An 11,367-nucleotide genomic window follows, 5' to 3' on the forward strand; every position below is an offset into this window, starting at 1 on the left:
AATGCTGAAGATTAAGGGAAATGCTTAGAATATGTGGAAAGTGTATCATGCTTTTATTTGATTTTTTGCAGATTTTGATTTAACAAACTTAACAAGATAATTTAGTTGGAGTGATTTTTGATAGTTCACACATAAATTATTATACTTTTACATTATATGAATGCTTACACCATCACAAAATAACCAAAAAAATAGTAAAATAAGCACGGAAATTTACCAAATAGTATTAGAAGTCAAATGATGCTGGAGCCTTATTCACAATAACTTCACTTAAATGATTTGAGCATTCTCTTCATCTGATTGGCTAATTATTAAAAAATTACTGGTTATTATCGAAATTAATTATTCATATTTTTCCAGTCTGATTGGTTGATCACATAAAATTGATTTTAAATTAACCAATCAGGTTACAGTATTTCCTGATATCTAGTTTTTTTTTTAAGTTAAGATTATTTTGAGAATAAGGCCTCGTATCTTGATATTTCATTCTGTATTTTTTTTTGTGGGCGACGAAAACTAGACCTAGAACTAATTCAGACTGAAATGTGCTAAGACAACTCTGTATGGATGCAGATTAAGAAGATCAAAGGCTAACAAATTTGCGTAATGCGCTTTGAAATTAGCAATTCTGCTGCTCTTGTTGGCTGGATATAGTAACAGTTCATGATGAGGATTTCCTCTATCTAAACTATGTATTTGATTAAATTGATACTAGCTGTTGACTGAAGATTAAAGGTGTAGTATTAGAGTAATGTAATCCAGTGTAAATTCTAATATTGTTAATAGAGGATTTTACTTGATTCTAATATATATGATTTGTTTAATAATATTAATGGAACTTCTTAACTCGTTAGTGAAATTAACATTTCTAATTAATCTAATATATTAATTTCCAATAAATTAAATTATGATTTGAATTATTTGACAAATTAATGAATTTTAGTTAATTTATAAATTTTGGTTTACTAATTAATTTAATTAAAATGAAATACTCTTTTATCTTGGTTATAAACAAAATATTAAAGAGTTGAAGTGAAATTTAGTAATTTCATATACACAAATGTATATTTTGTTAAAAAAAAAAAAGAAAGATATTCTTTATTGTTATAATTCCAAATTTCAGAGACAAATCAACGAAAAATAAAAATGGTGATGACTCAAAAAGGTTGTTTGTTTTTTTTATAAAAGATAGATGTTTCAAATTAATATTTAAGTTAGCAAAACAGAACATGTAAGGGTTGGGGGGAATGACGCAAAGTCAAATATGACGCGGACAGATTTTTAAATATTTTAGACGATTTTACAATTATTTTTTTTTTGTTGTAGACGAATTTCATTTTCACAAAATTTGAAATGGCATGGCTGATTTTGTACACCAAAGTTTAGTTTTTTAGAATTTTGCATGAAATTGAAATCCAGATGTTGGGCATGTCACTAATTTTAGGTACCGGTACTAACACTAATTTTAGATTTTACAACAAAAATGGAGTACTTTCTGTGATTATAGAAATATCAATTTCAAAAAGTTATTTTAAAATAGTAAAAAAAAAATATTGTATTCAAATTTTACTCACATGATGTATTTAAAAAAACAAACATTTATGTTATAAATAAAAATTAGATAAAAGATATTTTTTATTTGAAAATCCTTTAACAAAATATGTAAAAACTGTAGAACTGAAATATTGTTTAGTGTATTAATGTTCAATGTGCGCAATAGCCAAATGTTTTTTGCTTTCATACGATAATATGCAATACATAATTTTTTGCGTTTTTTTTGTTTGTTATTTGACAGATGTTTTTATGATTTTGATTTTTCGTTGTAGACGATTATGCGACGAGGATGATGAGCTCAGTGAGGTCGAACCAGATGCAGTGCCCAGTGAGGTCAGGGATTGGTTAGCCTTGACCTTCACAAGGTCAATGAGCAATCTGAAGAGAAAGGGAGAAGAGAAGCCAAGGTTTCGGAGTGTTGCTCATGCTATTCGTGCTGGTATAATGGTAGATAGGTAAGTAACAAAAACTTTATTTCTGCTTTTAAATAAGAAAAACTGTTCAAAAATGAGAGAAGTATCTCCGAGACAATGCCCAAAGGGTCGAAGCCTCTTGAGGACTGTTCTCTGCCAATGGATATCAGATGGCTTGAGATGGATTTTGAGCATTAAGAGGGCTAAACTTTCACTTCAAAATAAGACCTGAAAAACTATTTAGTCCTTCACATAGGACAATAAACCGAGGCCTTGAATGCTGCAGTCTGTACACATTAAAGATATGAGACTTTGTGATAGGATTATGCTACTAGCTTTTAAAGTATTGGTGTTACTGTTTCAGGATCTATCGAAGAATGTCAAGTTCCTTAGGGATGCACGTTCCTCCACATATTCTTATATTATTAAAGGTCAGTTAGTTTATTGCCAGCCACTCATACCTCTATATGATAAATATTAAGTATCATATTATGATATATCAATCTATTCTGCCAGCATTGGTGTAGGTTCTCAAAACACCTTACAAATAGTTGTTGCTACAAGTATGCTATTTCCCAAGTAAGGTTCTGCAGGAGTAAAAATTTCAAAAGCACTTAATATCTGTGTACAATTTTGTGTTTGTCATTTAATTTTGATATTTCTTCTATGATATTTAATCATTTCAGAGTCTGGATGATTGGTCTTTTAATGTGTTTAATGTGAACGATGCTTCCGATGGACATGCGTTGAAATTTGTAGGTTATGAACTGTTACAAAAATACGACTTGATAACCAAGTTTAAAATTAGTTCAAACGTATTGGACAGTTTTTTAGTGACGTTAGAACAAGGATATAGTAAATATACGAATCCGTATCACAACGCGCTTCATGGAGCAGACGTGGCACAGACTGTTCATCATTTACTCTCCCAGAGTAAACTGGCAGTGAGTATTGCTATATCTTTTTGAGTCATTGACAGTGTGGTATTAGAGACTGAGGGTAAAGATATTATGTTAACTGGTCTTTAGTATTTTGATCATTATAATTTTTCATGGAGTATTCTGTTTAAGCTTTAGTATTTGGGCGATGGAAAAGGGTTTTAGGGGAAAGGAAAAGAGCAGTGTTTGGTTTAAGGGGCAGGGGAAAGTCAGTGTTGGGTTTTGGGGGAATGGAAAAGAGCAGTGTTGGGTTTTAGGGGAAGGGGAAAGAGCAGTGTTGGGTATAAGGGGAAGGGAAAAGAGCAGTGTTGGGTTTTAGGGGAAGAGCAGAAGAGTATTTTATATTGAGGAAAATGAAAACCATCATTCTTTTACAGCATTGGGTAGAAGGTTTGATAAACAGGCCAACTTCCCATGTTATCTGTCCCATATCCAAAACATATCCACAGCATCAGTCAAGTTAGGTCAATTATATGATGTGGTTGTATTTTTCAGCAATGGTTAACAGATTTAGAAGTGTTTGCTACAATAGTAGCAGCCCTAATACATGACTACGAACATACTGGGACAACCAATAACTTCCATGTAAATACAGGGTAAGTAACTGTTGTTCTTATTGCTGAATTATACCACAATGTTAGTCATCCACTTACAATTTTGAACTTAAATGGAATGCTTAGTTGATAAGCCAAGTTACAGATTGGCATCGGGTGATGGGTCTTAATATGTGTAATGTAGTCTTGATGAATAATGATCAAGGAAGCATATGGAGGTTATAAGTTTTATATGGTAAAACTTTGTTGTGCTGTATCAAGGATTTATGTTGTCTGTTGTACACTTAATCTAATGATGATTTCATGTCATTTTCAGTTCTGATGTAGCATTATTGTACAATGATAGAGCTGTACTAGAGAACCATCATATTAGTGCAGCGTTCAGATTAATGAAAGATGAAGATTTAAACGTAGCACACAATCTTAGTAAAGAGGAGTATAGGTAAGTCTGGAATTTGGCTAAATACCACCACAAAATTGTTGTGTTGTCCACATATTCAAAGCTTTTTGGCCCTCCCCTACTTCAAATTTCTTATAATTTACGAATGGAAAAAATAGCCTGTAAGAACCTCCCTTGACCATTCAGTGGCATCTCTCCATCAAATTTTTCATTGCCACTGACAGAAAACAACAAATTAGACATGAAAGGAGAACAATTGTCATCCTGGATCATTCTAGTTGACAAAATGATAAAACAAGTTGACTGTTGAAAGTGTACTAGCACTTCCAGAAATTAAAAATTCCAGAGAATTATGACATTTATTATATCATTCCCGTTTTTAATTTTCAATTTGTTAGATTTTTTATAATTATTGAAATTTTAAATTATAGAGAATTTCGAGCGTTGGTGATAGATATGGTACTAGCTACTGATATGTCTTTCCATTTTCAACAAATCAAAAATATGAAAAATCTTCTCAGTATGCCAGAAAAGTAAGACAAACCACCTTTACTTTTTTTTCTTTTGTAGGTGATGCAGCTCAGAGATCACATTTTCTATAGGCTGTGTTAATTAAGAATCTCTGAACAGTTAGAAATCTGTTGTCCTGGAGAACTTTCCTTCATTGCACACTATACTTTGTTGCTATCCAATATAGAGTAGGGTGTAAAACTCCCTTTATTTTTCTTTCCAACTTTAAAACCTGCCTTATGTAATTTAGAATTGATTATTATCTGTTATTTTTTCAGTATTGAGAAATCGAAAGCCTTATCATTAGTTTTACACTGTGCTGATATCAGTCACCCAGCTAAAGATTGGCATCTTCACGAACGCTGGACTGGATTACTGTTAGAGGAATTCTTTCTTCAGGTATGCACATTTCTTTGATTCCTGGCTTGAATTGTTGGAATCCTGAAGACAATTTTAATTTTTTGTTTGCATATTTTTTTAAATTGGATAAATCTGATGATCTTAATATTGACTTTACCAGCTGATATACCTCAATTTCAGCTATTGGTATAGTCATCTAAATATTTAGACTACAAGCTTATAGAGCTTAATTTCAGCTGTGTCTATATTTGTCTAAATATTTTCTTTACCAGTTGATAGAGCTCAATTTCATCTGTTTGTAAAGTTGTCTTTAAGACGTGTATGATAAATATTATGGGATGTATTTTGTAATTTCAGGGTGATAGAGAACAGGAACTTGGCCTTCCATTTTCTCCTTTATGTGATAGAAAAAATACCCTTGTGGCTCAATCTCAAATAGGTATGTTGAACTGTTAATTTTGGTTGGCTTAATTCGTGAATTGGTGGATGCGAGTTTGAATACTGGTGTGGACCTATCTGTAAAGATCATCATGGAACAGTCAGGTGGTACAAAGATCTGCAAAATCTAAGTTGTTATTCATGTTGTTACTATTATATATTAAGGTGTATTCAAGTTTTTCAGAAACCCTTTCAACTATTTAACAGCGTATATTTTCACAACCCTCTAAATTCCACTATTGTTTTGCAGGTTTTATAGATTTTATTGTGGATCCCAGTTTTCAAGTTTTAGGTGATATGTTAGAGAAAGTATTAAATCCATTAAATCAGTCGTCATCCAACAGCGTAGATCAGTCCATATCTGAGGAGGTGTTCGAACGTGAGAAAAAACCAAGTCAATCCCACCGTCCTTCATCGAGGACTTCACTATCTTCTCTTGGTATGTTTCTTTTAAACCTTTTCAATTTTCTTCTAAGGATATTTTGGTTCACTTATTTTCTGTGGTTTACTTCGTTCAGTCAATTAAACCAATCAAATTCTCAGTTCAGTGGAAGTGGGTATTCTAATTTATAATCGAATGAAATGAAAACCAAAAGGTATAATTTCCAAATTGCCCATTCCCAATTAAGCCCTGATCTATTTAAATTTCGCTACTTCTGTTTTCCAAATTGTGCCTTTTTGTTTTTCTCCTCTTTCCTATAAAACTCCTTTGTAATTTCAACAGAATTGTCAAGTAGCCTGGAATGATGATTAATTATGTATTTTAAAGAATTTGATTGATGATATTTTCAGGTAGTCGAGGTGAATTAAAGAGACCATGGGTCAAATGTTTAGCAGAAAATAAAGAAAAATGGAAGGATAAAAGTTTAGCAGGTATGGTCACTTTATTTGTGATATAAAAACAACCTATTAGTCCCAATGGTTACTCAATAAGTTGATTGATCAAACTTGTATAAAACACAATAAATAGGTTCTAACCATTGACAGAAATCCAACGCTTTCACTCCCAGACTAATGTTCCACTCTTTCTAGTCCCAACAGCTCTTTTAGAAAGAGTTCCCTACCAACCATTAACCAACTCACATTCACTGTTGGAGAATAATAATTTTTCTTTCTGTAATTCCAGATGAGGAAACAAAAAATTCCCATCCAGAAGAAAAATCTTCCCAAGAAGAGGAAACAACATCCAATAGTTCTGAAACTTGCCGGACAAAATCCGAATCTGAAACTTGCCGAACTGTGCCAAATAGTATCATAAAGACTGAATCTGTAACCAGTATGCAAATTAGGAAGGTTACTACGAATAACCAATCAAGTACAAGCACTTCGTCTTCGACCCACATTAGCATGAAACCTGTTGTTCCATTAAAACCTAAAAAATGACAAAGAAGCATTATCCAGCAAACTCCACAGAACCTAGATTAACCTCCAAAACCCTGCCAGCATTGTTACCTGGGCTTTCAGTGTTGTTGCTAGGGTGAACCTCAATCTGGCCAGTAACCATGACGATTCTCAAGGAGGTCGTAATCTCAAATTATAAACTCTCAATCAGAAATGTGTTAAAAGCAACCTACAGAGTTGCAAAAACATAGCATGGGCTTGACGCCAGAAAATTTGAACAGACACTTAGGATTGGATGTGAAAGGTTGTTTAATTTGCGCTCTTAATGCATTATTAAATTGGAGAAATGTATCGAAAAGAACAGTCGAGTGAAAATTGCGGTCTGTGATAAAATGGTTAAAATAAACTTATGTCAAGTTTCTGAGAGTCTGAACAAAGGGGAAGTAACCCCATAGCAACAAACGAAAACTTCAAATGTTAGCTGGGTAATAGAAAAATAGACTGTAATAACCACATGTAACTATGAGTGGTTAATAAACTTACGTCAGGTGACTTCTGACCTTTAACCTGTGAATATGTAAATACCTAAAGTTCATTTGCAAATTTCCTCATGCAGCTGATGAGATTCTGATTCTCAGAATTCGTGCGAATCACGTTGAATGTTCGTTTTTTTTTTGCTTCTATGTTAATTTTTTGTTTTTTTTTACAATGAATTAATGTGATGAACTTCAAGTCGTTTCTATGGTGATTTACGTCTCATCTGTGATTGGATAGTTCATTTCTATCCACCGTTATTTGTTAAATCTTCTCGTTCTTTAAGCTGTTTTTTTTTTTTTTTATTTGACTTGAATCGATTCTGGTTTTCTAAATGGAGAACTTTAATCGTTTGAGATCCTATGTGTTCTCGTAGATTAAAGTCAGTTTTTGAGTAGCAAATGAGAAATCTCCATCTTAGTCAGCTGATCTTGATCAGCCAATGAGAATAAGAAATCCTAATTGTTATGTTTTGCATCTTTAACTCTTTTTTTAGACTTTCTCTAATTGGCTTAAATCAAACTTTCTAAGAGTTTTCAAGCCAATAGCCTACTTTTATTTTCATCTTTTGCTCAATACGTGTAGAAAATGTTAAAAGCCTAAGTTTGACCAAAGTTTGTTTTTGTATCTTCCTAAAATCAGTTTCATGAAAACTGATTCAGACATAATTACATTTTGTTTAATTCCTTGCTCAATATTTACTTTATTCTAGTATTTCCAATTTGTCAAATTTTAACACACTAACTCACTTTTCAGAATAGCAAAGTTTGGACTAGATCTTAGAGGATTTGTCAGCACTGCTTGGTCTCAGAGCAGAAATAAAATAAACATTTTTCATTCTCTTGTTGTATCAAAGGTTCCGAGCACTTTATCCAAGTTTTAGTCAAGTCATAAAACTCATAGAAAATATTGCATTTATTTAAAAAGAAACCTGTTATTGTTTTTTTAAAATCAAATTTTTAACACTGTTTTACACCTATCATAATTTTAAAAGTTGTTAAAGAACATATTCTACTGTTTTGTACATATCTTTTTAAAAAAAAAATTTAATAGATCGGAAAATTCACATCATTTTAAAAGATTGAAAAAAGGTTTGTAGTCCTTGTTATGTGTATCAGGAACACTTACACCCTGTATTCAAGAATACAATAGAGTTTTTATGGAATTACAGGGGCAATAGACTTCCAATGGGTAATCAGAATGGTGTAAATTGAAGGTACAATGTCCCTGATATACAAACAGAGGCTTGAAAACCTCTTTTGTATCTGTTTAAAGATATATTTAGTGTTCACTCATTTCCTCAATTCATATATGAGTTAGTTTCAAGTTTTTATTCCTTGATCAAACGTTAAATTAATTCTTTAGTTAGAAAGGTTTTATTTTAAAATGTTTTACTAATATGGCATCCATTTAACAAAAGACACAGACAAAATTGGAACATATAAAACCCAATTCCTGTCACCCTGAAATGGCATAAAGTTTAATATTATTAGATCTTGAAATTTTTTATTATCTTTTTTCTTCCCAAACCACAATTGCCAAAAATTCTCTGGTTCTGGATTTTGAAAACTAATTTAAAATTTTTTTTTTTTAGCCTTATCACAAAAAATGTAACTATCAAAATTGAAAAGCAGGCCACGTATTCTGGAAATGATTTTAGCGCTAGGATATCCTTTAAACATTGTTTGAAATAAAGAACCTAAGACATCCTAGAGAATACATGGCCTAACTTTCATTTCATAGTTGGATTATTTGTGAAATTTGGCTGGTTCAAAATCTCTACATTTTCATTTAATATTGTTTGGAACTGGAAAACAGTTCGTTAAATTTGAAGAAAATATTATCAAAGTCAAGAAAAGTAACTTAAAGAGATACGGTCATTTAAATATTTGATTTACCAAAAGATAAAGCTCATTTACAACCATCCATTGCACTTTTCATTATTAAAACTTTTGGTTCTCCTTCGATTCAACAAGAACAATACAATGCTAATTTTGAATGTTGTCATTTCCAGAGCTTATTGACCTTCTCACCTGGAGTTATTACCGATATGACGTCATTGATAATAAGTTCACAAGAAAAGGTCAATATGTCCTGAAAATTACCACAGTCTCAATTGGCATGGTAGGGTTGTATTAAATTGCCAGAGAACTCGAAGTCAAATTATATTTTCTGAAAAGTGATCTGGATAGCTGAATTAAGCTTTATCGGTTGTTGAGGCAAATATTTGGATATTAATAGATATAGCTGAAATAAGGCTTTCATCAGCTGGTAAAGTAAATATTTAGATGACCAATCAATTTAATGGCCAAAAGATATTGCCAAATTGAAAGTAAGTGAGGTTCAGTATTATCAGTTATCTAGCATGTTATATTAACTATTGAAGGAGTTGTTTTAACGAAGAATTAAATAATTATATGTTAATTAGGCCCTACTTAGTTCTTTCAGGGTTATTATTATTATTATTATTATTAATATTAGTGACTAAATTGTCAAGTTGATTCTTCAATAGAGTATTTCTACTTCTATATCATAAGTGAAAAAATGTGAAAACTATTATCTCTGTATCTGCTTTTCTAAAACGTAAGAATGGAAATATTTTGTCTCCAATATTCCATTGGATTTAGAGTTAAAATTTATATACCCTATTTTTAGAATGATATAGAGACCTGTTGTAATTTGGGTCAAAAAAAATATTTTTCCTATAGTTTAAAAATCAAATTCTTGGGTTAGAATCCACATTTTTCCAAGCCCAAATCTTGTTGATCTTTCTTTCTCAGTGTCATCTATCTGTTCAAAGTTTCAACTTGACAATAGAGTTGCAACAACTTTCATCTCTTCTTGTTAAATGTTAACATGAAACCAGAGTTGATCATGGAAAATGTGATAATTATTAAATCATTTAGTGAACACACGTATTTTTATTACACTAATTAGTGACTAATATTTAATGGTTTACACAAGTTCAACACTAATACATCACATTGTTGCACTTTTGATGGGTTGTTTTCACATGTTTTACCACTCTTGATGAATTGACACATTATCTCCCAAATGTCATGTAGCATCTCTATTGACATTTTGCACCTCTTGTTGCAGTAATTTTGATATGTAACATCACTTTTAACATGCAGCATCATTTCTAACAGGTAGCATCGCTTGTCACTGGTATCATCACTTTTGATATGTATTGTCATTATTGAAATGTTGCATTGCTTTAAATAGGTAGCATTAATTTTCATGTATTGCATCACTCGTGCATTTTGTTCGATCACTGTTGGACATGTTTCATCACTATTGAATCGCAGCATCTGAACTGACCTGCAAATCATTTATTATTAAATAGTAATAGCCCATACAAATATCAGAATGTATCATGTACCTGATATTTGTATGGGCGATTACTATTTAATAGTACATAATTTAATACATACATGGAGGTATGCCCAAACATAATTATGTAGTTTGATGTCTATACATAATGCTCCTATATAATTTAGAGTTCTGCCATATATATCAGACGCCCCTATGTAAAAGAGTGATACCTCTACATATCGGAGAGTGATGCACCAATACATGAGAGCGATGCCCCTAAATATCACCCTATCCTATACATTTATTAAATATGCCCCTACATATACGACATTTATTGGGACATTAGCTGACATTTATAAGGAGCCTAATTAAACATATTAAAGTGACTATAGATATTTGAGAGTGATGCACCCATAAATGAGTGACGCTCATAGATGTCAGCGTAATGCTCATATAAATACGAGGGTGATGCCCCTCTAAATAAGTGTGGCATAGGAAGCATCACTCGGACATTTACACTGACATCACTTTTATATATTAAGGGGCATCACTTTCCGTTTTGCAAAGGCATCACTCTCATAAATGCAGATCCATAACTCTCATTTATTTTATATGGGCATCTATCTCATATCTATTAGTACGATCCTCCTTTCCTAGATATGTATCAGTGATCTCCCTTCCCTAGACATGTAATATGATCCCCTTCCCCATTGAGTAACCCCCTTCCTAGATATGCATCATGATCCCCCTTCGCCATAGGGTGATCCCCCTTCCCTAGATATGTATCATGGTATTCTTTCCCTAGACATGTATCATGATCCCCCTTCCCTAAACATGTATCAGAGTGATCACCCTTCCCCAGACATTTATATGATCCCCCTTCCCTAAACATGTATCAGTGACCCCCCTTCCCTAGACATGTAATATGACCCCCCTTCCCCATAGGGTGACCCCCCTTCCCTAGATAAGTAATATGATCACCCTTCCCCATTAAGTGATCCCCCTTCCCT

General features: G+C 32.3%; 1 protein-coding gene across 1 annotated transcript; it reads left to right on the forward strand.

The window, feature by feature from the left end:
- Positions 1 to 1,803: 1,803 nt before the first annotated feature.
- LOTGIDRAFT_138753 (hypothetical protein) lies at positions 1,804 to 5,740 on the forward strand (the record flags this gene model as incomplete). Its single annotated transcript, XM_009048836.1, has 9 exons — positions 1,804 to 2,009; positions 2,332 to 2,398; positions 2,654 to 2,911; positions 3,401 to 3,501; positions 3,776 to 3,901; positions 4,291 to 4,392; positions 4,648 to 4,768; positions 5,087 to 5,168; positions 5,418 to 5,740. 9 exons carry the CDS (start codon positions 1,804 to 1,806, stop codon positions 5,738 to 5,740), a joined length of 1,386 nt encoding a protein of 461 aa, XP_009047084.1.
- Positions 5,741 to 11,367: the final 5,627 nt, after the last annotated feature.

This window comes from Lottia gigantea, assembly GCF_000327385.1.
Source record: "Lottia gigantea unplaced genomic scaffold LOTGIsca_129, whole genome shotgun sequence".
NCBI lineage: Eukaryota > Metazoa > Mollusca > Gastropoda > Lottiidae > Lottia > Lottia gigantea.